The following is a 27,727-nucleotide window of genomic DNA, read 5'->3' on the forward strand; positions in this document are numbered from 1 at the left end:
GAACAAACAACTGAGCTCTGGCTGAGGGGGAGTTTGCATTCATTCCTCAATCATTGTAATCGTTATTGAAATAAATTCAATCTTCCGATTCATTGTGTAAAGATGTTTGATCAAAGTATTACTCTCGTTTGATTGTATGCAAAGTTTGTTTTCATCTTAATTCCGCTGCACACTCATTCATTCTCACTTTAATTACAAACACAAAATACAATCAGAATCAAACTCAGATCCAACATGAGATTTTGAACGAGTTTTTTTGTTGGTTTGGGTTGCTTGTTTGGGTTTTTGATCTGAACAGTAAGTGTTTTTTTGTTTGGTTGCTTGATTCACAAACTTAGGCCCATAACATGTTTTAAGCCCCCATGCTAGAATGTTATATAACGTGTGTTGATTTACAGAAACAAACCCATAAAGATATTCAATTGACAAGCTGGATGGATGTACGCGAAGTTAATGCGTGTTCTAGTAATGGTTAATGTTCATGTATTTTAAATAAATCCAAAACTTTAGGATGAGATTTTGAACGGGTTTTTTTGTTGGTTTGGTTGCTTGTTTGGGGCTTTTGATCTTAACAATAATTTGGGTTGCTTGATTTACAGAGACAGGCCCATAACATGTGTTAAGTACATGTTAGAATGATATATAACGTGTGTTGATTTACAGAAACAGATCTATAAAAGATATTGAATTGACAAGCTGGATGGATGAAGGCGACGTTAAGGCGGGGACATTGAATAAGTCACATCCTTTGGGAAAGAAGTCTTCGTTCGTTTATAACATGTGTTGGTGGTTCATGCTGTAACAGAACACCATGATGTAACCTGACATGTGTTCATGTATAACATGTGTTAAGCCCTTGTTAGAATGATATATAACGTGTGTTAACCTTTTGTTAATTAAAAAAACAAGTAATATCTATTTTTTTGTTGATGTTTAAAATATCCGATAATGTGGATACTGAGCGTAAAACTTGTACAAGTAATAAATGTACAAGTTAGTATGTAACGTGTAATATGAAACGAGCCATTTATGGTAACACATGTACTGGTAATTTTGGAATATATAATATGAAACAGGTCATTTGTTTTGCACATTTTGGAATGTATAACATGTGTTAAGCCACTGTTATAATCTTTTTGTAACCTGACATGTATTCATGTATAAGCTAGTGGTTTACAAAACAGCATGATGTGTATATACTGATCTAACATGTTAATATCGTAATCTTGTTGTAACCCCACTTGTATACATATGATAACATGTAAGCATCCATTATAACCCGACTTGTATTCATGTATATGAAAGTGGTTTGCAAAACACCATGAGGTGCATGTACTGATCGTAACACGTGTACAAGTTAATAATTTAATATGGAACACACAAGTTAATATTGTAACACCGTATACCTGGGATAACATGTGTTAAGCCTCTGTTATAATCTTGGTTTAACCCAACATGGTGTCATGTATAAGCTAGGGGTTTCCAAAACACCATGATTTGTATATACATACTGTAACATGTGTTACGCGCCTGACATGTATAACGTGTGTTAAGCCTCTATTATAACGTGTGTTAAGACTTCCAAAATGGATGCATAAACTCCAATAGTAACTTAATAACAACATAGTATACCTGATATAATGTGTGTTAAGCCTCTTTTATAACGTGTGTTAAGACTTCCATAATGTGTTAAGTCCATACCGTTTTAACATCATGTACTAGACAAAACAATAAGACTCTCACATTACATAGCACTAAGAAAAATGGTGGGCCGTTTACTATACCCATAACGGTATAACTGATATGCTGTGTCAAGGCTCTATTATAACTAGGGCTGGCATATCGTGTATACCCGTACACGATAAGACACGACAGGATAAGACACGATACACGAAATCCCATACACGAACACGACACGATAACTTATCGTGTCCTTTTTTTCAAACACGAACACGATATACACGAAAATTACCTGTTAATACATGTTAACACGATTGTTCGACTGTTATACACGAAAATTACCTGTTAATACCTGTTAACACGAACAAAAACACGAACACAACATGCTATTTAAGAGTTACAGAGGGAGTTTAGTGTTTTATTTTTTTTAATTAAATGAGGAATGAAAATAGAAAGGAATTAAGGAACCCACACGCACATGGCTGATGAGTTTTATTTAATTTAATTTCTTATCGTGTACTAACAGGTAATAACAGGTAAACATGTATTTAACCTGTTTATACACGAACGTGTCTACCTGTTTAGTACACGATACCTGTTAAGGCGATACACGATACCTGTTAACTTCGTGTAGGTTCGTGTCGTGTATTCGTGTAAAATTGCCAGCCCTAATTATAACGTGTGTTAAGACTTTCAGCAAGTTATACATAACATGTGTTAGAGATTAATGTACTGGTAAACTTGTAAAAAGCTACATTGCCTACAAGCAAGTTACACAAAAATGGATGCATAGAGCCCAAAAGCAACACAAATATGCTGAGGTCGACTTCAGGGCAGAAGTTCGGAAGGCCAGAACATTTTTAACAACATGTCCTAGACAAAATAATAAGAGTCTCACATTACATATTACTAGTATACGAAAACACAGATCACTAAGAAGCGGTGGAGCTTCCATTGACGGTCTGTCTTTGTTGTTTATATGCTACCTTTGCTGACTCATCTCTTGCATAAACTCCATTAACCTATTCCAACAAGCTGGTCATTTACATATATAACAAAGGGTCGTTACATATGTAGCTGTAAAAAAAATATAACATGTGTAGCTATGGGTTGTAGTAACAGGATATGCCATCTAGTAGAATCACCACCTGGTAAGGATGAAAAAAAAGACAAACATTTTATTGAAAATAACATCACCGAAAATCAAAGAACTCATAAAAAAAACTCAAAAGTAATGAATCTAACATCAAATCTGCTTCAAACCTATATGTTTGAAACACATATAGATCTGAAACAACTAAGAAGACCGGATTTTTGAAGAAAGAAATTGGGCACACAAAAATTTCTTCTTGGTCTTGATTTAAAATTTTGAAATAAACAAACGAAGCCCTGAATTTAAATCTATCAAATATCATAAAAAGTATAAATCTAAACAAATTACATAAATAACAAAAGTAAGATCTTTAAATGTGTTTCTCTTAAACACATTTGTGCGTGTGTTCTTGGTGTCCATATCAACAAGATGAATATTGTTGTTTCTCTCTCCAAAACATCAGTTTTCTCTCTCTAAAAACAGAGTTAAAGATGTGATGAGAGCAACACCTTACTTTCTTTTCTTGAAGAGCTTCGATAATTGCTTCGATCCTCAGATTTGGTGGCTTCAATAGAAAGGAATGAGTATAAGATCTACATCTAGGTCTTTGAGAAATGGTTTGTTCAAATCTGATAAAATTGAAAAAAAAAGTGTTCTTGATGTTTTTTAGAGAGAGAAAGATGAAGGAGTTGGTAAGAGGGTGGGGTGAAGTACAAAACTTATGATGGTGAATGAAATGACTTACAGTCATGTATTGGGGTGTGTGTATGAAATGATACAACATGTGTAAAAAGACAATCCTACCCTCCAAAGCTCTAAAATCATATGTTGATGTGGAGCAATCTAGACCACACAATAGGGTTTGCACAAGTTTTCTCAAAATCTAAGGTTTTCTATGGAGCATTACCCTATATATATATATATATATATATATATATATATATATATATATATATATATATATATAGGGGACCGCTAAAATGAAAACCATATTCAGTTGTGAGAACCGCGAGAACTTTTTGATTCGGGGCGAGTTGGACCAAAAAATTTTTTCATAAACGTAGATGCGTGTATTATAAACACATTTGTAAAAAAAATTCAAAAAAAATGTCGTGTGTGTAGTTTTGAGCACCACAAGTTTGTGTTTACGGGTACCGTAAATTTTAAAATTACACACACGACATTTTTTTTTAATTTTTTTACAGATGTGTTTATAATACACGCATCTACGTTTATGAAAAAAAAATTTGGTCCAACTCGCCCCTTACGGTGTAGTTCTCATGGTTCTTACAACTGGAGGTGGTTTTCATTTTAACGATCCCATATATATATATATATATATATAGAGAGAGAGAGAGAGAGAGAGAGATAGAGTAGTTGGCTAGAAAGTGTGTTTTTCCTAGAAAGTCTAGGAAGCAATAAGAATGCGACATGTGGCATTGAAGAATTTTAACTAAAAGGGCAATTGTGTAATTTGACATTCTATTTTATATTTGGAATTTATCTTCATTAACTAACTATGCACGTCCAGGAATGTAACCGATTTCTCCATGATTTTCTGAATATTTGTTTCGAAATCATATCAGACGTAAATATCAATCAATCGCACATTCATTTGTTCACAGGCTTCATCAATATTTCATCGCAAATCATTTTTTTTTTACGTGAGAGAAAAATCATGTATTCAAACACAATTGTTGATTGCGGAGATGGTAAATACAACTCTGTTTTTGTTTACTATTATATGTTGTGTGTCGATTCTTAACTTTTCACTGGAAACCACCAGCATGTTCTTGGTGTTGTGTTTTAACAGTTAGAGGGTTAAAATCAATGTTTTATAGATCCCATACTATAAACGATGTTTTGTAATATGCATATTACTGTTTTTTTAGATGTTGGTTGTTGTGTTTTAACTTCCATTTTGTGTTTCTTCAAAATTTACTAGTTATAATTTTTTAGCACGTAGTTTTAGAATTTTGTGTTTGTGATGTGTTTTATAAGGTCATTAGTAGTTATCATGATCAGTATGTGTTTTATTATGGTGGTTTTATTTTTTTTACATGTGGGAACTCTTTTTGGTTTTTGTTGTGTTTTTTGACATTGTGTTTTATGCTCATTGTTTAAGTTAATTCAATGTGTTTGTAATGCTGGTGAACATGTTTTGTGGTTCAACACAATGTGTTTTATGCTCATTAAATCAGTTGTGTGTTAAGTGTTAAAAAATCTCTTAAGTTTTTTATGTTAGTATGTGTTTTGTTTGTATTTAGATCAATGCTCATTGTTGTAAGATAACACAATGTGTTATAATGTTGGCAACATGTTTATGCATTTATTTATCTTTTTTTTTAATAAGATTAGTGTGTTTCAGTGTTTAAAAATCAGTTTTGTCTTTGTGTTTTATGTTTGTTTAAAAACATATTTTGTTTTTCTATCTTTTAGATCCAATGTGTTTTAAGCATCACTTTTGTGTAGATTTCTTTTATGTGTGTGGTAAACCTTTTAGTATACGTTAATGATGTGTATGCATTTTTTGTCATGTTTGTAGATGTTCCCAATTACCAACCACGTGGCGTGGAACAAGTTTCTCCTAACTCGGGAACAAAGACATATATTCCAGATTCATCATCTTCTTTGACTCCAGCAAAGGGCATGTTATTTGACACAGTTGATGTTGCGTGTAACTTTTATAAAGCTTATGCAGATGCTGGAGGTTGGAAAGTTAGGAAGGGCACACAGCATGAAAATCATGGTATTATAATAAATAAGTATTTTTCTTTTGTTCAAAAGGGGGCCACAAAGAGTTTCGACCGGTCGATACTTTAGCCGAACAGCCTTCTGACAGGTGGGTACGTAGGGTACCATCCAAAAGGAATGGATGCCAAGTGATGATCAGAATAACGCTGAATGATGCCAAGAAGTATGAGCTATATCATTTCACAGAGGCGCACAACCATGATTTTATGCACGAAGAAGATTTACATCTTCTTAAGGAAAACAGAGGTGTTAATCGTGCGCACGAAGAGATGATAAATAAGTTGTCAAATCTTAACATTGGTCCTGTTCGAGCATTTAATATTATGAAGGAGGTGTGTGGCGATTTGTTCATCGAAGAGTTTGATGCTGAAAGGTTTGTCAAGCGACTAATGAGGAAAAAGAGTTTTTACCGAACTTTTCTTACGAATATCAAACGACGGACGAAGGTGTGTTGAAGTGTATTTTCTGGGCTGACGAGGACATGAAGAGGAACAAGTAACGATGAGATTCATTTTTCAATATGCATTGTGTTTTAGCCCTGCTGTGTTGTAAATACATTCTTATATTTTGTGATTAACTGATTATTTTTGTAGGTATAACATGATGTTTGTCCCTTTCATTGGGATTGATAATCACAACAGGAACGTCACACTTGGTGCTGCAATTCTTGGTTCTGAAACGACAAAGACGTATAGTTGGTTACTTAAGGTGATCAAGGACGCATATGGGTATGCGCCCCCCGTAATCGTTACTGACCAAGACCATGCGATAAAAAGGGCTATTGCGGATGTTTGGCCTGAGTCGAAGCATCGGTTATGTATGTGGCACATCATGGATAAACTTACCACAAAGGTCTGTTTTTTTTTTATGTTGGTGTTTTCTTGTAGATGTGTTTTTTTCCTGTTATTTAATTTTTTTGCCCTACACGCTAAAATGTTGCTCAGGTCGGGGCTACCCTATGTTCAAATACCGATTTCAGGAAAAGATTGTCTACAGTTGTTTGGACTGATTCTTTATTGCCCGAAGTGGTTGAGACTGAATGGGCAACTATCTTAAATGATACAGGCTTGGGATACATTAAATTATTACCGCTTGGTCGGGTATGGGATCATATGTCAGATTGTGACTACAAAATCTCCATGACCCGTTTTAGTTTGTTTTATCTGATAACTTAAACGACGAGGGTTAAGTGACCCTGTCCTGAATATCCTCGGCTCATTTAAGTTACTAATGGCCACGACCGAGCACGGGGTGTAGGCATACACCTGACAAATGCTAATGATATTATAAAATGTTTTTCTTACCCATATTGGGGATACCCCTTTGTGGGTTAAAGTGGCGTGTTGATTAATCATGTTATTTGGTTTCTGCATCGGACCCCATATGTATTGACATATATGTAAAACTGTATACAAGATCATTTTGAATTGTCCCAAGTTATTTATGAAAAATCATGTGCCTTGTGCACTTAAAATGATTTTTGAAATGTTTTCAAAATGAGTCGGTTATTTGTATTTATCAGTGTAAACTGACGTATTTTCAAAAGACTAAGTTACAGGTTGCAAGGTTACGTAATAGGCTGGAAGTTGACTGGTAATGCTAGAAGAGGAATTTGCAACTCATTTGCATAAAGCCGAGAGTCTGTTATCTCATTTATGTATATTTTCGATCCGCCTGTGGATCTTTTATTACAAGCAGTCTGTATTATTATTTTGAACACTCAGACAATTATGTTTGTAATAATATTTTAAATCCAAGACTTCCGTTGTGCTATCTGTGTTTGTGTATCTTGATATTAATCGTCACGTGCTCCCCAACCGGGCCCACCGGGCGATGTTGAAATATCGGGGTGTGACAACAAACAACAAGAAAAGACGTAGAACAAGCTTTTGGTGTACTAAAAACTCAGTGAGATATAGTTCGTTCCAACACAGGTGATGTATCCTTCCAAAATTAGAAGAAAAAAATAAAGAATGCTTTCCTTATATCACACAATATGATTTTGAAAGATGAGGGTGCAACGAAATCCTAAACATAAACTCGATCTTCAAACTAAAGAAGAAGTAGATTATCGTATTCTTATAGAATTGCATTGTTAAGATACCCACAATGGCATTTCGAGCTGATCTTGTCGAACATACTACAAACACCTATATACCCAATCTAGATGACTAGTTGTGTTTTCTAATTTTTTTGTATTTACTTTTGTAATTCTTATTAATTAATGAAATGTTTTTAGTTTTACATTAATTGTTGGATTAGTTTTTTATTATTAATATTATTTTTTGATTTTTTATTTATTGTATTTTAGTTTTTATATAGTTTAGTTAAAAGATTGATACCATAGGTTTTCAGATAAGTGAGAAAAGATGAAAAAAATTGATATGATGCTAATTTGAAGGAGAAAAAGTTTAGAGTAAACTACAACTTAAGTCCCTATCATTTACACAAATTGGCATGCTGAGCACCTAATTTTTTTTTATTTTTTTTATTTTTTATTTTTTTTTTTTGTAATTTGAGTCCTCATGGTTGCTGTTTTAGGTCATCTAAGTTCGTGGACTAATTTTTTGTTTGTTGACCGCTAGTTGAATGAGTAAGTGACCAAAATGCCCTCAGGAACTAGATGTGTAAACTCGAAAGTTCTTCTTTTTCCTTATGTGTCTTCTCCACAAATCTTTTTCAACCCTACTTCTCAGTCATCATCTTCAAAATCGTCTAAATTGTATAGCAAATCTACTATTCTATGCTCATGTGGTGCTCCTACTTGCATTCGCACCTCATGGACTGATGCAAACCCACGTCGATGTTTTCTTTGTTATGTAAGTCTTCTGCATATTCTTACCTCTCTTTGTTGTTGAAGTTTTAAACGATTCCATTTTTTTGTTCTTACACATTGTATTTCATCATCAGAAGGCAAATTGTGGATAGTTTAGGTGAGTCAAAGCTCCGACGTGTTCCAAGTGTGAAAGACTCATTCCTGGTTTGTTGAGGTCGATTAACTAGAAAAAGGAAATGGCTCGGAACAAAGGGTTGGAAGTGAGAAGATTGAAGGAAGTGTCATCCTCTTCTTCAAGACCTCGAAACTTCCAAAACCTTTTGGCCATTGTATTCATCGTCGGTGTATTTATTGGTGGGTCAATTGGAGGTAATTTGGGAGATGGGCAATTTAATCGATGTTATGTAATCTTGTAAAATTTAATAGATTTTAAATAAAGTTTATATGTTTTTATTTTCTTTTTTTTCTAAGAATTTAATAGATTTTAAGAAATTAAATAAAGTTTATATGTTTTATTTTCTTTTTTTTCTAAGAATTTAATAGATTTTAAGAAATTATATGCATCTAGAAATATAAAAATTTGTAACGTGGAAATTATATTATAATTATAATATAATAAATGAAAAACAAATTAATTGAATAATAGAGATATTGGTGACGACTGACGTGACATGATATTAGGTGCAGGAAGAAGCATATGATTGCTAGTGCATACACGACACCAAATTAACGTTCCAAACGTATTAAAATGGTTTGATTCATTTATTTTATGATAAGCGTGTTTCAGGTTTATTTTGCTAAGACAAGATTAGGAAACTATTAATTTAATTAAATCAGGCCGGTTTCCACATTTCTTTTATGGTTGTTTGTAACTTTGTATTAACAATTTGCAGGCTACAAAATAAATTATTAATCTATGATTTATTAATTAATAAACTGATAAACAGCCAATAAGTAGAAGGTTTATGCGTTATCGTCTTATGGTACAGTAATGTCTTTTGGGAATATGGAAGCTACTGCCATCACAACAATTGCTTTCATATTTGCTGCCTCGGCAGTCACAGTGGTGATCACCCTATGTTATAAAGGCGGCAACGGCACCGGAAGCCGCTACCAAAAGAGACACCATGGGAAAGTAGTTGTTACAAGTAGAGAGAAAATCAGTTGTGACATAGAAACCGCGGATGGTGTGGGCCCTGATATAGCGGTCGCGCCTGTGGAGGCTTCTATTATCGTGTGTGGTGGTGGCGGCAGCGGTGGCGGTAGAGGTGGTGGTGGTGGAGGTGAAGCAGTTGGAAGAGGTGGTGGTGGTTGAGATGATAAGTTAAATAAATAATGTTGATTCTCTTTCTGTTTTGTTTGGTTGGTGAGGAGTCCATGTCTCGTCTTTGTTGGTTATATTGTTTCTTTCCACAAAATATTATTTGGATATATTGTAGTTTGGGCACAAAGTTTAAACAAACTTACAAATCTCTCATTTTCAAGTACCTTATGTACATAGGTTTATTCGGTATATATTTCGTGCGTTGTAGGGTTGTAAACGAACCGAACGAACACGAACAAGGCCTTGTTTGTGTTCGTTCGTTAAGGAAATAAACGTGTTTATGAACGGTTCATGAACACTTACCGAACGAGATTTTATGTTCGTGTTCGTTCATTAAGGAAATGAGAGTGTTCACGAACGGTTCACGAACACAAATAACTTTGGCCAACGCGACGAAGGATAAAGGTGGATAGCCCGTAGAGTAGCACTGGAACTTGAATCCCTTATTGTGGAACAGAGGTCGATCATATTCGTCGATGTAAATAATGAGAAAGGAAAAGAAAATAGTACATAAACAAAGTGAAATAAGGTTTCCTAATTTAATTGTTCAAACCCGAAACCTAACCACCCAAAAAGCTAAACTAAATATATGTTCAAATATACCGGAATGAAAGATAAGAAAATTTATGATCTTATGGGCAATTTTTTTATAAACAATAACATATGAAGAATATAGAAACGTTTGAATATATATATATATATATATATATATATATATATATATATATATATATATATATATATATATATATATATATATATATATATTTTCTAATTTACCCCTCTTTCACTAAAACTCATCTCACTTTTCTCTCTAATCTCTCATCTGAATCATCATGATGGGTCTGGTGTTCAAAGACCCCATCGCCGAAGACCCCCATCTCCTCTATGTGTTTTTTCATGTACGTATATATGTTTATGTCATTTTATGAGATTTTGACTTTTCAATGGGTTGGTTGGTTGTTGAGGTGTGTGTATTGTGGAAGAGTACGTGATGAAGAAAGGTGGAACGAAGCTCAATTTAGTAACTTCAGTGGAATTGGTAACTTGAAAAAAACCTAATGCTGTTTTGGATGTTTTGATTAATAATGATGAGTTAAAACGTGTAGTAACTAATTTAGTTGTTTGTTTTAGACTATACGGTATGGGAGGGCATGAAGAGGGGCATTAAGCGTCATGTGGTAGCCACGTCAGGGCGTGGTAAAAAAAGCACGGGGTGGGAGGAGCGTGAAAGTAGCGCTTTAATAAAAAAAATAAACATCAACCAATTAAAACCAACGCAAACAACACCCACCAATCAAGTGCCACCACGTCATCAAGTATTCCCCTTCCACGCCGGTGAAATTTCTACCGCCCCTATCACCACGCTAAGCCACGGGGTGGTGTGCCGGCGTGGTGGAGCCTTCCACGTCACTATAACGCTCACCACTATGTGTGGTCTTAGGAATTTTAGATAAGGCTTGTGATTGAACGCATTCTTTAGGGATTATACTTTGATACAATTTATTGAAATCATCGTATTTGATTACATGTACTTATAGGAGAACAAAGTATTATGATGGACTTGGATGGTTGCGATGCCTGACGATGGTCTTGATGGTGGTCAAAAGTTGGAGGTTGAAGGAGATGATCAGGGATGTCTCCGAAACTTTGGGGGCGCTCAGGGTCCTGTGCAAGTAAAAACAAATGGGCCTCTTGAAAGCCCTTTGCGAGTAGGAAAAATGAGCCCTAAACTTATTAGGGAAATTGGATTCTAATAACACCCAGTAGACACTATTGGCCATTGGCAGTTTCACTTTTTCTTATTCCCACTAGCAATCTCACCTTTCAAATATTTTCTCATAATTGCGTAAAAATGTGCGTTTTTGTGTAATCTATCGTTTATGAAAATAATTTTTATAAACAAATTAACGAGTTTTATTTTTATAGACTTGGATGTAGCATCCGTCAAAAATGGGTCATAGAAAGATTCGACTCATTTGCAAATCGGATCCTGAGTGAATAAAATAAAAATGTGAAAATTGATTGTTAATTATTTTAATGTGAACATGGAACGTCAACTAAATTCGGGATTTAAAAATATTAAGCTATACGCCTCGTGGTATAACCCCGTTAGTGGAATTTGAGGGTGTGACAAAAACCATACCTGGTGTACCCGGGTTCAGGTTTTCTATACCCAGGTATAAAAATACCCTATTTTTTATATAAAAAACCCGTTTTTGGCATTTTAATACCCTATACGGGTATTGGAAAACCTGGTGCGGGTATGGGAATACCTGGTTTTAAAGTTGTGAGTTTCTATGCAATTTTTTGTTATATATTGGTTTCCAACTTCATTTTTTTACAGAAACTTTAATTCTAATAACATAAAGGGGAATTGGCCTGTAATAATCTCAACTAGAGGTCATTGGCCATTGACATTCCCACCTTTGAATATTCTCCCTACCAGTCCCACCTTTCACCTATTTTTCCTACATCGGTCCCCCCTTAAAAAAACTTGACGGAGTTAAGTTTTTTTTCCAAATTACAAACAGATCTTTTAGGGCTTGTGATCAGAACGGCGATACAAGTCCATTGATGTAAAACTTAACTTGAAATGGTGCTCCAAATGACTTGATTTATTTTAATTGGAAATTTAAACACTCGAATTGAAGCGTCGTTTTCATCGTTTGGAGCACCGTTTTGAGGTAAGTTCTATACCAATAGACTCGTATCGTCGTTCTGATCAAAACCGTAAAAATTGTTTGTAATTTGGAAAAAAAAAATATAACTCCGTTAAGTTTTTTTTTAACGGGTGACCAGTATAGGAAAAATAGATGAAAGGTGCGACTGGTGGAGGGAAATATTTAAAGGTGGGACTATCAATGGCTAAATACCTTTAGTTGGGATTATTACTGGCCAATTCCCTTATTATTATTATTATTATTATTATTATTATTATTATTATTATTATTATTATTATTATTATTATTGTTATTGTTGTTGTTGTTGTTATTATTATTATTATTATTATTATTATTATTATTATTATTATTATTATTATTATTATTTAATATGATCATAATAAAAACAAACTTTTATCCTTATCTAAATATTTATTCTATCTAATCTTTTGTTTAAAATTATTATTATTTAATATGAGAAAGCACCAGAAAGCGACACGTGTCCAAAAAAGATTTTCATTTATTAGTGTAGGAAGATGACTGCCAAACTATACTCCAAACATACAGTAAAGTGCAGACGTACAACTGTGTAAGTATCATTATAAGTGAGTAGGTTGTTTAACATCGCTATTTGCACATCACTGGTGTAGGATTGTCAGTCTCCACCTAAATAGGTATGACACAACTTATATACATATCATTTAAAAAAAGAGTATGCTTTATAAAGAAGTTCTTCTAAGATAATTTATATTGGAATCTTTATATTAGTAAATTCTATATAATGTAGAAGAAGAAATAGAGAAAACAATAAAAACACCACTACATCGGAATCTCTATAATAGAGAAAGTTTTATAGATATTAAGGTAAACTTCAATATTTAAAGGCTCATGTCCATGCCTCTATATTTCTATTGTGAGTGTACAGGAAAGAGAAAGAAATAATAAAATAAGTGACTGTGAGTATTATAGAGAAACAGATAAAGAGTTGAATGTGAGAGGTTTTTGAAAAGTAAACTTAATTTAGAGAAAAATGTGTTGTTTTGATTAATTGATATAGATGGAAATAGAGACCCCAATATGAATGCTCTAAGGCATTAGCTACTTTACATAACTCATATGTTAGTTAAACTATTATTTAATAGAAAAAAGAAATCAAAAAATAAGATAAAAATAAAAATAAAAATAAAATAAGAAGGCATCATAGATTGACATGTGTCAAAAAAGATTTTCATTTGTTAATATTGAAAAATATTTGTTAAGAAGATAAAATCAAATAAATATATTGTTATTCTTATCATTCAGTTGGTTTTGTTCTTCACTTCACTAAAATAGGCATAGAATCTTCCTAACCAATGGCAGAGTTTAAACGAAAACTCGATAGAGACCAGACTGTCAAAATTCAAATTGATGACAGCCGAACTCTTAAAAATCAAATATTTTACACTATTTTTTGGGTAGATTACTTTTTAAGTCCCTGTGTTTTATAGGTTTTAACTAGTTGAGTCCAAAAACAAAAAGTTTAACGACCTGAGTCCCTATAAGCATTTTCTTTAATCATTTGAGTCCATATTTCTAACACTGTTATAATTTTTTGGTTAAGTATTGTTAAATGCCCAAAATACCCTTATAATTGAAAAATAAAAAAAAATCTCTGTCTCTCTTATATCCCCCTTATCTTTTTCTCTCTCTAAATTCTCACCTTCATCTCTCCCTCTCATCTTTCTTTCTCTTTCTAGACCACCATTAACACCACCATATAACCACCTTCATCTTCCTCACACTTTTCATCATCAATCTCCATTATCATCTTCATCTTCTTAATCATCATCAACCTTTCCGATCATGAAACTCACCGCAAAAATCAACCCTCAGAACCTCTTCAAATCCAAAAAACGCAACACACTTTCCAGATCTCAAACGTCGTCGTTCGATTCCTCCGTTACCACGTCGTCTGACTCGCCGGAGTCCAGTCACCGATTGAAATCCAAATCAAACAGAGCTGTCACTCCGACTAGCGTTTTACCGGAAAATTCACGTGAATTATCTTCGATAACTCTAACAAAACTAGCACAGTTTCCAGATCACAATCTTCATCGTTCGATTTGTCAAATACGACGTCGTCTGATTCGCCGGAGTCCAGTAACCACCACAAATTGGATTCAAAATCAAACGGAACTACAACCCCGACTAGCGTTTTACCAACGCAATCTCACAAAATATATTCCGACGAGTTACAGTACGAGTTAACTCAGGTGTTCCGTCTCATCGACACCGAAAACGATGGTAAAATAACCAAATCGGAGCTCGATTCTCTATTACTTCGTATCGGAGTAACTCAATCGAAACTTACAGGTGGTGATTGGTGGTTGACGGTCAACGAAAGGTGGTGATAGTGGTGGAGGTGCGATGGGGATGGTGGTGGTGTATAATAATATATATAATATATTTTATATATAATATTAAAATTTTTATGCATTAAAGACTTGTTCTCATACTCTTGTGCATATAAGACTTGTACTTTGTGTGTAAATAACCAAATTACCCTTGTAGTTAACAAACTTGGTGGATGGAGTTAGAAATTTGGACTCAAATGGTTATAAAATGCTTATGACTCAGATCGTTAAACTTTTTGCTTTTGAACTTTAATAGTTAAAACCCATAAAACACCGGAATTTACTTCTATTTTTTTTTTTTTCGAAAATTTTCGATAAAATAATTCTCACCGTAACAAAAAAATCAATTTATGTTCGTATTATCCCATTCTACTTCAAATCAAACCCTAAAAAAACCAAAATGATTCCTCGTTCAATCAGTACATTCACCATCAATCTTCGAACAATCCATCTGTTCTTCATTGAATCAACAGGGCATTATTGTTATCATTCAATAGCTCCACTTAATTCTTGCAAAAAACCAGATCCTCTCGACTTACGCAACCACAAAGACTGGTTAAGCCCAACCGAAGCAATCAAGATTTTCGAAACCCTAAAAGACCCCAATTCAACCCTCAACGTTCTCGATCAACTCTCCAAACGAAAAGATTACAAACCCACTGAAACCCTTTACACAACCGTCATAAACAACCTTTCAAAAGTCAAAAACTTTGATGGTGTTGAACAAGTAATGAAGAGGATCAAATTTGAAAAAAGTTGTAGACTTTCTGATGAGTTTTTCTACAATGTGATGAGGGTTTATGGGTTGGGTGCTGGGAGAATTAACAGAGTGATTGAAACGCTTTTGGGTATGCCGGGTTATGGCTGTTGGCCGACTGCAAAAACGTTTAATTTCGTGTTGAATTTGCTTGTGAATACTAGGAATTTTGATGTGATTCATGAGGTTTATGTGAGTGCTGGGAGGTTAGGTGTTGAGATTGATGTTTGTTGTTTGAATATTATGATTAAAGGGTTGTGTAAAAATGGGGATGTGGATGCTGCACGCCAAGTGTTTGATGAAATGCCTAAACAGGGGTGTCAGCCTAATGTGAGAACTTTTTCAGCTTTGCTTCATGGGTTATGTGAGAATAACCGCGTTGAAGAAGCGTTTTCGTTGTTGACGAAGATGGAATCAGAGGGAGTCGAGCCGGATACGATCTTGATGAATATACTGATTTCGGGTTTGAGGAAAAACGGTCGAGTTGAAGAGAGTATCGAGCTTTTCAAGACCATGTTGCTAAAAGGATGTGAACCCGTGACTAGTACCTACCAAGAGGTTTTGTATGCGTTGCTCGATAGCCGAAAGTACACCGAGGCTATGAAGTTGATACGAAAAATGTCATCCAAGAAGATGGTTCCAGGTTTTAACTCGTATAAGTCGATAATCAGCGGTCTTTGTGAAGAAAACCGCGCAGATGATATCGATTTGGTTTTGAAACAGATGATAGAAGACGGTTTTGTACCAAAATTAGCAATGTGGAAGCAGATGCTTCAGTGTATAATATCTGAGAACACATCTGTTGACAAACTAACATTAAAAATCAACAAAATTTGTTATTAACACTTCCCATTTACATATGTTTAAGAAAAAAGAAAGTACAACAAAGGGTAATCTTTTAATGTCAAGATTGAACTAATGGGCTTTCATGATTGTTATCAATAGGTGTTTCATTATCCCCTTGTAAACTGTTAACAAATTCCTCCATATCATCTTCATCTTCATCAACCGTCTCCTCAGTGACACGTGGACTCACTTCTCCGTAAACAGGGGATGGAATCGAACCATCAAACGAAGAATCCGATTCCACCGCCATGTCAGCGTCTCTCCTCATTCTAGACCCTTTACCCGAAAACACATGTTTCATACTTCGAGCTGAGTTTCCAGCGCGTTTCAGAATACGTTTCGCCACATCTTTCACTTTCCCGTTGTTCGCGCTTTCGGGCCCACTTTCATCCAGTTTCGGGTCCTGACCCGGTGACAACATGTTTTCTTCCATGACCAAGTTAACCGTGACCCCGTTTTCATTAACCGCCCTGACGTTTTGGCATGGAGATGGAGACTGCGATTCCCAGTTGTTATCGGTATCCGTTTTCTTAAAACCTTTAAGTCGATCATTATCCGTTTTAAGGGTTCGGTTCAATACTAACCCAATCTTACTCAACCCTCGCTTGACCCGGTTTCTTGCACTTGTTTTGTTACTACCTTCAAGGCTGTCGTCGGAGAAACTAAGATCATCTGGAAACGATCCCGATTTTGTGCTACTACCCACCGACTCGCTACCTTTTTGTACCCGCGTTTTCCCCTTTCGGGGCTCCCAAACTTGCGGGACTCCTGTGCCCGGATGGTGAACCCATATGCCAGTCGCTCGTTGACCTTCAACGTCAATGGGTTCAAAGTCATCCGCCACTGGACCAGGCCGGATTTCTTTCTGGGATGGGTCACTTGCGGGAGAATCTTCGTTCAACTCACTCGCCGATGCATCAGCGTCACATGGTTGTTCGGTTACCTTCGTGTCAACTTCGATTACTTGTATCGTGATATGTAATCTTCCTGTTTTGATGTTTTGAAGAGGTAACCACATGTCGTGTCTCTGGCCATCTCTAAGATCGTTGATCTTTATAGAACAGTCACTAACACATAAAAGGGAAGTTATATAAGCACCAAGATTAAATATGTGATACGAGTTTGATAAAGAAGATAACGAACCCTAGGATGTCATCAATAAAGTGATCTTTGTTACGGACTTGTATGATTAGAAGATTGGGTGATTCCCATGTAGTAATTGGGATCTTGAATTCTTCTTGCCATTTTGGAGATAGTGTTTTCCTTTGTGTTTTGGTTCGAAATCTGTAAGCACCAAGTTGACCCTTTACATAAGGGTCAGCTAGCCCTGCAAAGAGTTCACTTTTAGTCGGTTATTCAGTCATAGAAACACAATTAATTGCTTAAAAGTATGCAATATTGCAATGTATGTAAACTTCGTCAACTTACCATTCATGTCGGAAGGTTTCATGTCTGATGCGGCAACGATCTCCACTAAGGCGTAAGCCAGAGGCTCTTTCGCGTCAACAGAAAACCAAAATTCTGAAAATACAAGATTACTTAAAATGAAAGTAGACGTTTGGTGACTACAGGATGTTTGACCCATTCGACCCATTTGAAGGCGTATGGAATAAAATATAACCAAAATGGCGGACATGTTAACAAATAAATACGTCGAAATTGACAATCTAAATTCTCCATTGTTTATAAGTTGTGTATAAGTTACCTGGCTGAGGTGAAACAAGTTTTTCAACATCCACTACCAACATATTAGGCTGCAGAAACATTCAAAAGTTGAATAAGAATATACACACGTGAGCGCATAAGTCTTTACGTATATATATACACACATAACACATCAGAAAAGTCTATAACAAATCACCTCAACAAGCGTCTCCTCGAATGCAAGTGTAAGAAGTTTATCCTAAACAAGTAAAAAAGACATCAAACTCGGTCTCTGTGCATGTGAGATATATATATATATATATATATATATATATATATATATATATATATAGAGAGAGAGAGAGAGAGTTCCGGTGAATCTAGTATACTAACCAGCCATCCAGCAATCCCGGGTAGTTCAGTAACATCAAACCCGTGAGCAAATATAGGTTTGACGGTCACCTGAAAGTACGGTGGTTCAAGAAAGCACACCCTCAACCGCCCAAGAAAAGGCCATGTTGAAAGAAACTTAACTCCAACTAACACCTTTATGAATCACAAAACCAAAGTCCATAACAAACTGATTACTTCATATTTTAGTTTACGACAGCGTGTAACAAAATTTTAACTCGAGACTCACCTTTCCTTCAATATGCATTCCCGTCAAATGCATCTTCGTCCACATTCCAAACCCTAATCTTTTGGTCAATTTCACAGCAAGTATCGCGTTCATGTCATCTGCGGCCCGGAAATTCATCCCTAACTCGAGAACCTTAGAACAACATTAATTATTAGAAATAAATGGATTTTATTATCAAAATAGATGGATTTTTTATTAGAGATCCCATTTTTGAGACGAGATAATGTACCAAATGATCATCACCGGTGGATTGACGACAAACTCTCATTTCTGTAAACATCGGTGGAGATCTTCCAAGGTATAGATTCTGAAGCACAGCTTCTTTCTACAGTATTACAGTTACATATAAATACATTTTTACGAACGGGTCAAAACACATCATTTTTGTACTGATCAAAAAGGGTCTTGTTGACTTGACTTGAACATCAGTTTGACCCGAATAACTGCTAACCCAAATTGACCCATTCATAACCAAACGGGTCAAGAAAAAGCGCAACACAAATTCAAAAAAAAAAGGTAAAGAAAATCTAGAATCATACAACAGTCCATGGCTTATACTTCTGCAAGAACCAAGGTATAATTGGGGTCAGAATCTTCTGTGATAAAATATCTTCCATACATATAGGCCAGATCCTTTCAATAGCATGGTTCAACCACCGTACTGATTCGGAATCCGAAAGAACCCTCTTCTGGTTAGCCTGCTTTCTCTCCTCAAACTGCACCCTTCTTCTCAATCTCATACCACACCGATCATGAACCTTAAAATAATCAAATCAAACCCATGATCAAGAACCAACAAGAACATGTTCAAAATCAGACATTAATATCCGCTACCAACATTAGCGCTAACAATTCCTGACCTGTTTATGACACGATTAAACATGTTCAATAAAAAGTACACTGCGTAATTTTATATTATTTTTAAAGTAATTAAAATTAGACATTGGTATCCACTACCAACATTAGCGTTAGCAATTCCTGACCTGTTGACACGATTAAACATGTTTAATAAAAAGTACATTGCGTAAGTTTATATATTTTTTTAAAGTAATTTAAATTAGAACGCTAGCTCCATCATTTCTCCTTCTTGGTACATAAAAAATATAAACAAAACTATATACATGAGATATAAAGTACTTGTGTTAATCACGTCGTCTCCGACCTGTTTAACACGATTAGACCTGTTTTGTCAGCCCTAACCAACCTATTGGCGGATCTTTACTTGGGTCAGGGTGGGCCTCGGCCCCGCATGTTTTTTCGCATGTTTTTATCATATTTTTCTTTAAAAATTTCGGCCCCTTGTTTAAAAGTTCAAAATCCGCCACAATGACCTAAGCAACATAGAACTTACCATATACAGATAGATGAATGACAGGAAGTAAACCAATGGGTGACAGCAATCAAAAGAAGATAGCAACCAAATCAGAAACAAGACAATGCCCACATGATAAATAACTGAATCATGCTTCACATCCATCTGTTCTTGAACAAAGATTCAAACCTGAATTCAATCAAGAAAATCAAGATACAAACAATAAAGCATACCCACTTCATAAAGATCTGCAAAGATGCAATCTTTCTTGAAACCCAGATCACAAACACAAAATCCCAGTAAACAGGATCATAATCTTTGAAAAATGGCAAAGATAGATACACCGAGATAGAGACAGAGACAGAGGATTAGAATGTGGGTATTGTCAGTTGATTTTTGGGGGTTATTTATTAAAGAAAGTGAAAGGGATTGTTAAAGAAAGATTGATGAAACATGAAACAAAGAATGGAGTGGTTTAACTTTTTGATTATTTAATAATAATAATAATAGGATGTGGTGCCCTATGACAGATCTTCTTCTTCCTGCAACATTCGACGAGTCGGCAATTTTCAGTAATTGGACGTGTCATTCGTAGAATTAAAACGGTTACTTCAATTTGACGAAGTGCACTTTGCCTCCTTTCTTAAAATAGTTGGCATATTTAGGGTGTAAGGGGTGCTTACCTAAGAGGTGAGTCCCCTCTCTTACGCCCAACCAATCCTTGTGTGCCACGTCAACTTCCCTCTTAAAGTCCCCTAACACCCTAAATTGATAGCGGCACTCCCCTCTTAGGTGACTTGGTTTTTATTAAAAAAAAAAAGAAAGAAAGAAAAGCATTGATTGGACCGCCCCTCTCTCTCTCCTCCCCTCTCTTCGGTGAGCTGCCACCGGTTTCGTCCCCTCTCTGTTGGTCACCGATATGTTGGCGGTGTCTTACCGCTTGGTATTTTGAACCACCGAAGGGGGTTGCCGAAGGCACCCCGTATACCCTTATATTTAGTATAGATTATTTATTATTTCGTTGTTCCAAATAGTGGTCTTGAATTTGATCTCATGAAGATTATTATTAATTTGGAAATTAGCGTGTAGTAATCTCATATAGACTTTATTGCTCATTAATAACCCCACCTCAGATTACTCTCACCAGTCTCACCTTTCACCAATTTTTCCTACAATGTTCCCCCGTAAAAAAAACTTAAACGGTTAAGCTTTTTCCAAATTACAAACAGAATTTTTAGGGCTTTTGATTAAAACGACGATACAAGTCCATTAGTGTAAAACTTATCTCGAAACGGTGCTACAAACGATGAAAACGGTGCTTCAATTCGGGTGTTTAAATTTCCAATTAACCAAAATCAAGTCACTTGGAGCACCGTTTCGAGACAAGTTTTACATCAATGGACTCGTATCGTCGTTCTGATCAAAACCCCTAAAAAATCTGTTTGTGAAGGGGTATGGTCCCAAAAAGTCGCGCAAACCTCCACCCAGGTTGCGCGCGGAACCATACTCCTTATTCCAGAAAACTTAATAACAGTATCCGCGCGCGACTTACACGCGTTTGTAGTTGTCCCGCGCGAGGCAAGGCTCACAAGAGGCCCAGATATCAGCACTTAGCATAAAACAATGGAACAAATGAGCATGCTAACCCCGCGCGGGTTAGTTTGTTGTCCAACAAGAGCCACTCAGTAGGGAAGCGCACGGCTACCTACAGTGGTACATAAGGTACAAGTGGCAGTAAAAGGAGCCAATGAGCGTCTAGCAGGCTCTGGTCAATCGTGCGCCACGATCGCCTGACGAGAAGTACACAAGGACGCCTGCGTGGCACCAATCAGAGGACGGAGACAACTGTCCCACGATCTCCACTTGTCTGCTGATGACAGAAGGACAACGAGGCCGACAACAATGACACGTGGCTCCAATCAAGGTGCGCCAGCACCGACGAGCGTCTAGAAGCCACTAAGCGGTCGACGCCAGTGAGACAAAGAGCATATCCGTTTTGTTGTCCGCTTCTGGCCCAAGGCCCATCAGCCCATAACCCCTTACACCTCTCCGGCTATAAATAGAGACCTCATCCCACAGGTTAAACATTCTATTCCCTCGGCTCTCACTCTTTACACTTAATTACTCTCAAAGCAATCGCTTATTCTCACGCCGGAGCCTGGTTAAGAGGGAAACCCCCACATTCCCCTCTTAACGAGTAACGGTGTTCTGTTTTGCAGGATTGATTACCAAGTCGGAGCTCAAATATCCTTAAGAAGATTAACCATCATGAAAGGAACATAAACCAATCTAATTAACTCCCTAATTAGATCACTGTTTCTTCATTGGCGCCAACCGATTTTTTCTATAACCACCCTCATCTTCTTTTATTTGAGCCTTTGACACCTCTTTCTTCCTTCGACTATGACTGGTCAAGGAATCATCCCAGAGTTCGGTTTCGGAACCAACTCTAACACGGCGTTGGGCGAAGGAATCCAAAACTTCCAAGCCCAACAAATCGAAGAAATCGGCGAAGTTGAAATCAACAATACTGGGGGTCCGCGCGGGAGCTTCACCCGCATCACCCAAGTGGTCACCCCAGGGAACGGAGAAGGACCTTGGAACACAGCGCCACCTCAAAATGTATCTGCATTACTTGGCTTACCATAAGGCGAAACCCCAGCCTCGTGATATGCCAAGAACATCGCCACTATCAATGCAGCATACCAATCGCTCATCGCGCAGCAAGCAGTTTTGACGGCAGAACCGTCCTTGGTCACCCCTCAGAGTCAGGGGGTGCGCCAAATGCCCCCACCAGCCAATATACAAGGCAGAATCAACAGGCCTCCCCCTACAAGACGTTTAAGCGTACAAGACACGCGCGATACAAGAGGGGAAACGGATAGTTACTACGACTATCCGTCGAACCTTCAACGAGGCCCTGTTCACAGCCGGCTCACGCCGCGCAACATGAACAACGAATGGGAAGAAACGGACCCATATGATCCCACATGGGAAGGTGACGAAGAATCGTCAGTCTTTAATCGTTTACCAAAAAACCATGAGTACTACAAGCCAAGACAACACATTGGCTACACAGAAGAAGCTGAAAGAGATTTCCGCCTGGCATACAGACCAGCGGAAGCTGCGGAACACTCCAAGTTTATCCCGAAAATTGCACTCGCGCCGCTTTCACGAGAGAAGCTACCCCCAACTGTTGGGAAATTCAATGGGTTGACTGACCCAGACGATCACGTCAGAACATTCACGAGTGTGGGCTGCATGGGAGGTTGGAACATGCCCATGTGGTGCCACCTGTTCATTCAAACTCTTACCGGAGCGGCTCGCGCCTGGTTTGACAGCCTTCCGCCTGGGAAGATTAAATCATGGACAGATTTCAAGACGCAATTCTTAAGCTACTTTAGCCAACAACGTCGCTACCAACGTGACACAGCCGAAGTAGAAGATATTTGGCGAAGAGATGGTGAAGGTCTGGAGGACTTCATCACGCGTTTTAACAAAGAGTGTCTGGAAATAGGCGGCGTCAGTGAGCAACTCATGCGCTGTCACTTCAAAAAGGCTATACGCTGCGATAGTCTCATTAGAACCATCACAGGCAAAGATGGAATGCCAAAGGAGTGGGATAAACTAATGGAAGCCGCAAAAATCGTCGCGCAAACTGAGGAGTCCCTTGCTGGTGGAAAGGGCTACTACCCAGAAGATCGATTCTCAAGAGGAAGTACGCGCGATAACAACAACAAGCGTAACAAATATAAGAGTCATGACTGGAAGTCTGAGAGACCAAGAGGCCGTGACGACAGGCCGCGCTACAGAGAAGATGCGCGAGAAACGATTGACCGAATCGGTTACAAGAAGGCGGTCAGAGACGACAATTGTGACAAACACTGGACTCCGCTCACAAAAACTCCAAAGGAGGTATTGATGACGGAGAATGTCGATTTCAAGGCACCCAGACCAATGACAAACAAGAAAGGGCAAGACCCCAACTTGTACTGCGATTTTCACAAAGATTCAGGGCACCTGACCGACGACTGTTATAGCTTGCGCCAAGAAATCGAGAGAGCGCTCAAAAGCGGTAAGCTAAGCCATTTAGTGAAGAATGTACGCAAGGAAACCCGTCAACTCCAGCGCCACGATGAAGGGAACCACAAAAAGGTCCAACGACTAGAGACTCACATGGTCAACGGACCCAGGTATAGCGCGAAAGAGAAAGGCAAACGCCCTTATGAACCTTCTTGGCAAGAGCAGCAAGTTATATTTCCGGTAGTGCGCGGCGGACCTCGCGCCACACGTCCCGTGGTCATTACCGGCATAATCGGGCATTATGAAACTGACTACATATTCATAGACCCGGGAAGTACTGCCGACATCATTTACGAACAGTGTTTCAATCAGTTGGATGAAGAGGATAAAGCGCGACTCGAACCTGTCGATTATCCTTTGTCTGGATTTTGCAACGAGATGGTTTTTCCTCTCGGACAGATCAGTTTCCCCGTCACGCTCTCTGACGGGAAACACTCAAGAACAACAAATGTGAACTTCATGGTAATGCCAGTGAAATCGAGGCATGATGTGCTTATTGGTAGGGAAACACAAGGTGAGCTAAACATGGTGACTTCAACGCCTCATTCTGCGATAGGTTTCCCAACCAAGACAGGAGTAGCAATCATATATGCCAAGAAAGAAGCAATGTCAACTGAAGAGCTGCGCCCAACAAAGGCGGCAAAGGTCTCCACGACCGAGCCAGAGAAATGGGTTTTAAACCGAAAATACCCTGAGCAGACTGTGACAATTGGCCACGCCATTTCGTCAGACATCAGAACACGTCTAAAGCAACTGCTATTTCGAAACATGGATATATTTGCCTGGACACCGGCATACATGACCGGTGTCCCGCGCAACATCACCGAGCATTGCTTAAACACGTACCCATCTGTCGAGCCAAAGGTCCAAAGAAGGCGCAGCCTAGGGGCAGACAAGACAAAAGCAATGAACGAGCAGGTATGTGAGCTGCTCAAAGCCGGGATCTTGCGAGAAGTAAGATATCAGAGTTGGGTGGCGAACCCCGTGATGGTCGAAAAATCCAACGGCGGATGGCGCATGTGCGTAGACTACACTGATCTCAACAAGGCATGCCCAAAGGATTGTTATTCCTTGCCTGAGATCGATAAAAAAACAGATTCTCTCGCGCCATACCGATGGAAGTGCTTTCTGGATTGCTACAAAGGATACCATCAAGTGCAGATGAAGCTAGAAGATGAAGACAAGACAGCGTTCAGAACAGATCTTGGAATCTTCTGTTACACAAAGATGCCTTTTGGCCTGAAGAATGCAGGCACGACATATCAACGCTTGATGGACAAGACCTTTGCAGGTGACATCGGAAAGCATATTGAGGTTTATATCGATGATCTAGTGGTTAAAAGTCCGGAGGAGGACCAAATGTTGAAAGACATCGAGAAAACGTTCAACTCATTGCGCAGCGTAAACATGAAGCTAAATCCAGCCAAGTGTTCCTTTGGCATGGAAGAAGGGAAGTTTCTAGGCTTCATTGTCACAAACGGCGGTTTCAAGGTGAATCCAGAGAAAGTACAAGCTATTGAGCGAATGCCCTCACCGCGAAACATCAAAGAGATGTAACGACTGGCCGGCCGACTGGCCGCGCTTAATCGTTTTCTCTCCAATCACGCCGCAAAATCGTATCCCTTCATCAGCACATTGCGCAACTGCGTAAAGAAGCAAGAGTTCAAGTGGACACCGGAGGCAGAAACAGCTTTTCAACAAATGAAAGCATGTCTGATTGAACTGCCCACCCTAACGGCGCCATTTGAAAAAGAGCCCCTTGTGCTGTACTTGTCCTCCTCGGATAAGGCAGTAGGGTCAGTATTGTTGGTAGACAGGAACGGAGTGCAAACCCCGATCTATTACGTCAGCAAGGTACTCACAGACCCAGAAACAAGATATTCCACAATGGAAAAGCTGGTTCTTGCGCTACTACACGCCTCTCGAAGGCTGCGCCGATACTTCACAGGGCATGTGATAACTGTGTTGACAAACTTCCACATTGGTACTATATTACAGAAGCCTGAGACATCAGGAAGGTTGGCTAAGTGGGCCATCGAACTGGGAGGCCATAACATCTTGTATAGGCCACGCCCAGCCATCAAGGGTCAGGTCTTAGCCGACTTCATCACAGAAGTGCCGGCTGATAAAATCAAGGAATGCGAGATGATAGAGACTCCCAAGGAAAATACAACAGAGGAGACTTGGATGCTTTACACCGACGGGGCATCAAATGAAGATGGCGCGGGAGCAGGTTTACGCCTAGTGAGCCCAGAAAAGCACGAGTTTACTTACGCCATTAAGCTAGACTTCAAAAACACCAACAATGAAGCTGAGTACGAAGCTTTCCTGGCAGGCTTACGCCTCGCCATCAAGATGGGAGCAAAAAACTTGCGCGCACACGTTGACTCACTCCTGATAGCCAGTCAAGTAAATGGCATATACGACGCGAAGGGAGAAGTCATGGCTCTATATATGGAACAAGCGAAAGAATTGCTCCAACAATTCGAAACTCACAAGGTTATGCATATCAATCGCTCAGAAAACAAGCCTGCCGATGCCTTGAGCAAGCTTGCCTCGACTTCCTTTCAACATCTCGCCAAGGATGTAAGGATAGAGGTACTCAAGAATCCATCGGTATTACTGCGACAAGTGAACGTGATCGAAACAGGGCAACCATCGTGGATGACCCCAATCATCCAATACTTGCAAGAAGGGGTGCTCCCTGAAAACAAAGCGGAAGCAAGGAAGATCCAAAACAAAGCCCTACAATACGAAATGAACGGCGGTATTTTGTACCGAAAATCCTTCCTAGGGCCACTGCTACGCTGTGTGGACCCTCAGGATGCGAATTACCTGATAAGGGAGATCCACGAGGGGATCTGCGGCATTCACTCCGGACCACGGATGGTTGTCGCGAAGATCATGAGCGCCGGTTACTACTGGCCTGGTATGCATGTCGACGCAATGAAGGAGATCCGCAAATGTGACTCTTGCCAGAGGCATTCTCCAAAAACACTGCGCCCTAAAAATGATCTTATCCCTGTATCCACCGCATGGCCCTTTCAGCAATGGGGAATTGACATGGTGGGACCCTTCCCGGATGCTCCCGGCGCCGTAAAGTTTATCATAGTGGCTGTCGACTACTTCACCAAGTGGGTAGAGGCCAAAGCCCTTGCATCCACCACAGCTATGATTGTGCGCAAGTTCATCTGGGAGCACATCATATGCAGATTTGGCCTTCCGCTCAAGATCGTAACTGACAATGGCACCAACTTCGCATCAGATGATCTCAAGAAGTGGATGAAGGAGATGAACATTGAACACACTTTCACATCCGTTGCGCACCCCCAAGGCAACGGACAAGTGGAAAGCGTGAACAAATGCATCGTCGAGGGAATAAAGGCAAGATTGGGAACAAGGCGACGAGGATGGGTTGATGAGCTCCCAAGCATTTTATGGGCTCATCGAACCATGCCAAAGACGAGTACCGGCGAAACCCCCTTTAGCTTGGTATATGGCTCAGAGGCGGTTATCCCGGCGGAGATTGGCCTACCCTCACCACGCATGGCAGCGGTCAACTCAGTTGACAATGAAGCAGAAAGGCGCCTGGACTTGGACCTGTTAGAAGAAAGGCGCGAACTCGCGCGAATCAAAGAGGCCAAGTACAAAACCCAGCTGGAAAGGTACTACAACACAAAGGTCCGCATTTGTACCTTCACCCCAGGGGAATATGTCTTTCGCGACAATGAAGCGTCAAATGCGGAACGTCCAGGGAAGTTG

General features: G+C 38.5%; 3 protein-coding genes and 1 long non-coding RNA gene across 4 annotated transcripts; 2 read left to right on the plus strand and 2 right to left on the minus strand.

Annotated features, from left to right (window-relative positions):
• Positions 1 to 2,397: 2,397 nt before the first annotated feature.
• LOC110927873 lies at positions 2,398 to 3,574 on the minus strand. Its single transcript, XR_002585968.1, has 2 exons — positions 3,288 to 3,574; positions 2,398 to 2,828 (listed from the first exon to the last, which is right to left on the minus strand). It is a non-coding gene; the product is annotated as an uncharacterized LOC110927873 (long non-coding RNA).
• Positions 3,575 to 7,976: 4,402 nt separating this feature from the next.
• Positions 7,977 to 9,765, plus strand: LOC110927874. The gene is made up of 3 exons (XM_022171225.2): positions 7,977 to 8,346; positions 8,438 to 8,672; positions 9,293 to 9,765. Exons 2-3 carry the CDS (start codon positions 8,540 to 8,542, stop codon positions 9,616 to 9,618), a joined length of 459 nt encoding a protein of 152 aa, XP_022026917.1. The 5' UTR covers positions 7,977 to 8,346; positions 8,438 to 8,539; the 3' UTR covers positions 9,619 to 9,765.
• A 5,263-nt stretch (positions 9,766 to 15,028) lies between these two features.
• Positions 15,029 to 16,382, plus strand: LOC110929421 (pentatricopeptide repeat-containing protein At3g14580, mitochondrial-like). The gene has a single exon (XM_022172579.2). It carries the CDS (start codon positions 15,084 to 15,086, stop codon positions 16,281 to 16,283), a length of 1,200 nt encoding a protein of 399 aa, XP_022028271.1. The 5' UTR covers positions 15,029 to 15,083; the 3' UTR covers positions 16,284 to 16,382.
• Positions 16,257 to 20,474, minus strand: LOC110929420 (C2 domain-containing protein At1g53590). Its single transcript, XM_022172577.2, has 10 exons — positions 19,922 to 20,474; positions 19,110 to 19,328; positions 18,800 to 18,895; positions 18,571 to 18,702; positions 18,324 to 18,476; positions 18,148 to 18,189; positions 17,992 to 18,040; positions 17,715 to 17,807; positions 17,430 to 17,613; positions 16,257 to 17,353 (listed from the first exon to the last, which is right to left on the minus strand). Exons 1-10 carry the CDS (start codon positions 20,045 to 20,047, stop codon positions 16,345 to 16,347), a joined length of 2,103 nt encoding a protein of 700 aa, XP_022028269.1. The 5' UTR covers positions 20,048 to 20,474; the 3' UTR covers positions 16,257 to 16,344.
• Between the last annotated feature and the right edge of the window lie 7,253 nt (positions 20,475 to 27,727).

The sequence above is a fragment of the Helianthus annuus genome, chromosome 3 (genome assembly GCF_002127325.2).
Source record: "Helianthus annuus cultivar XRQ/B chromosome 3, HanXRQr2.0-SUNRISE, whole genome shotgun sequence".
NCBI lineage: Eukaryota > Viridiplantae > Streptophyta > Magnoliopsida > Asterales > Asteraceae > Helianthus > Helianthus annuus.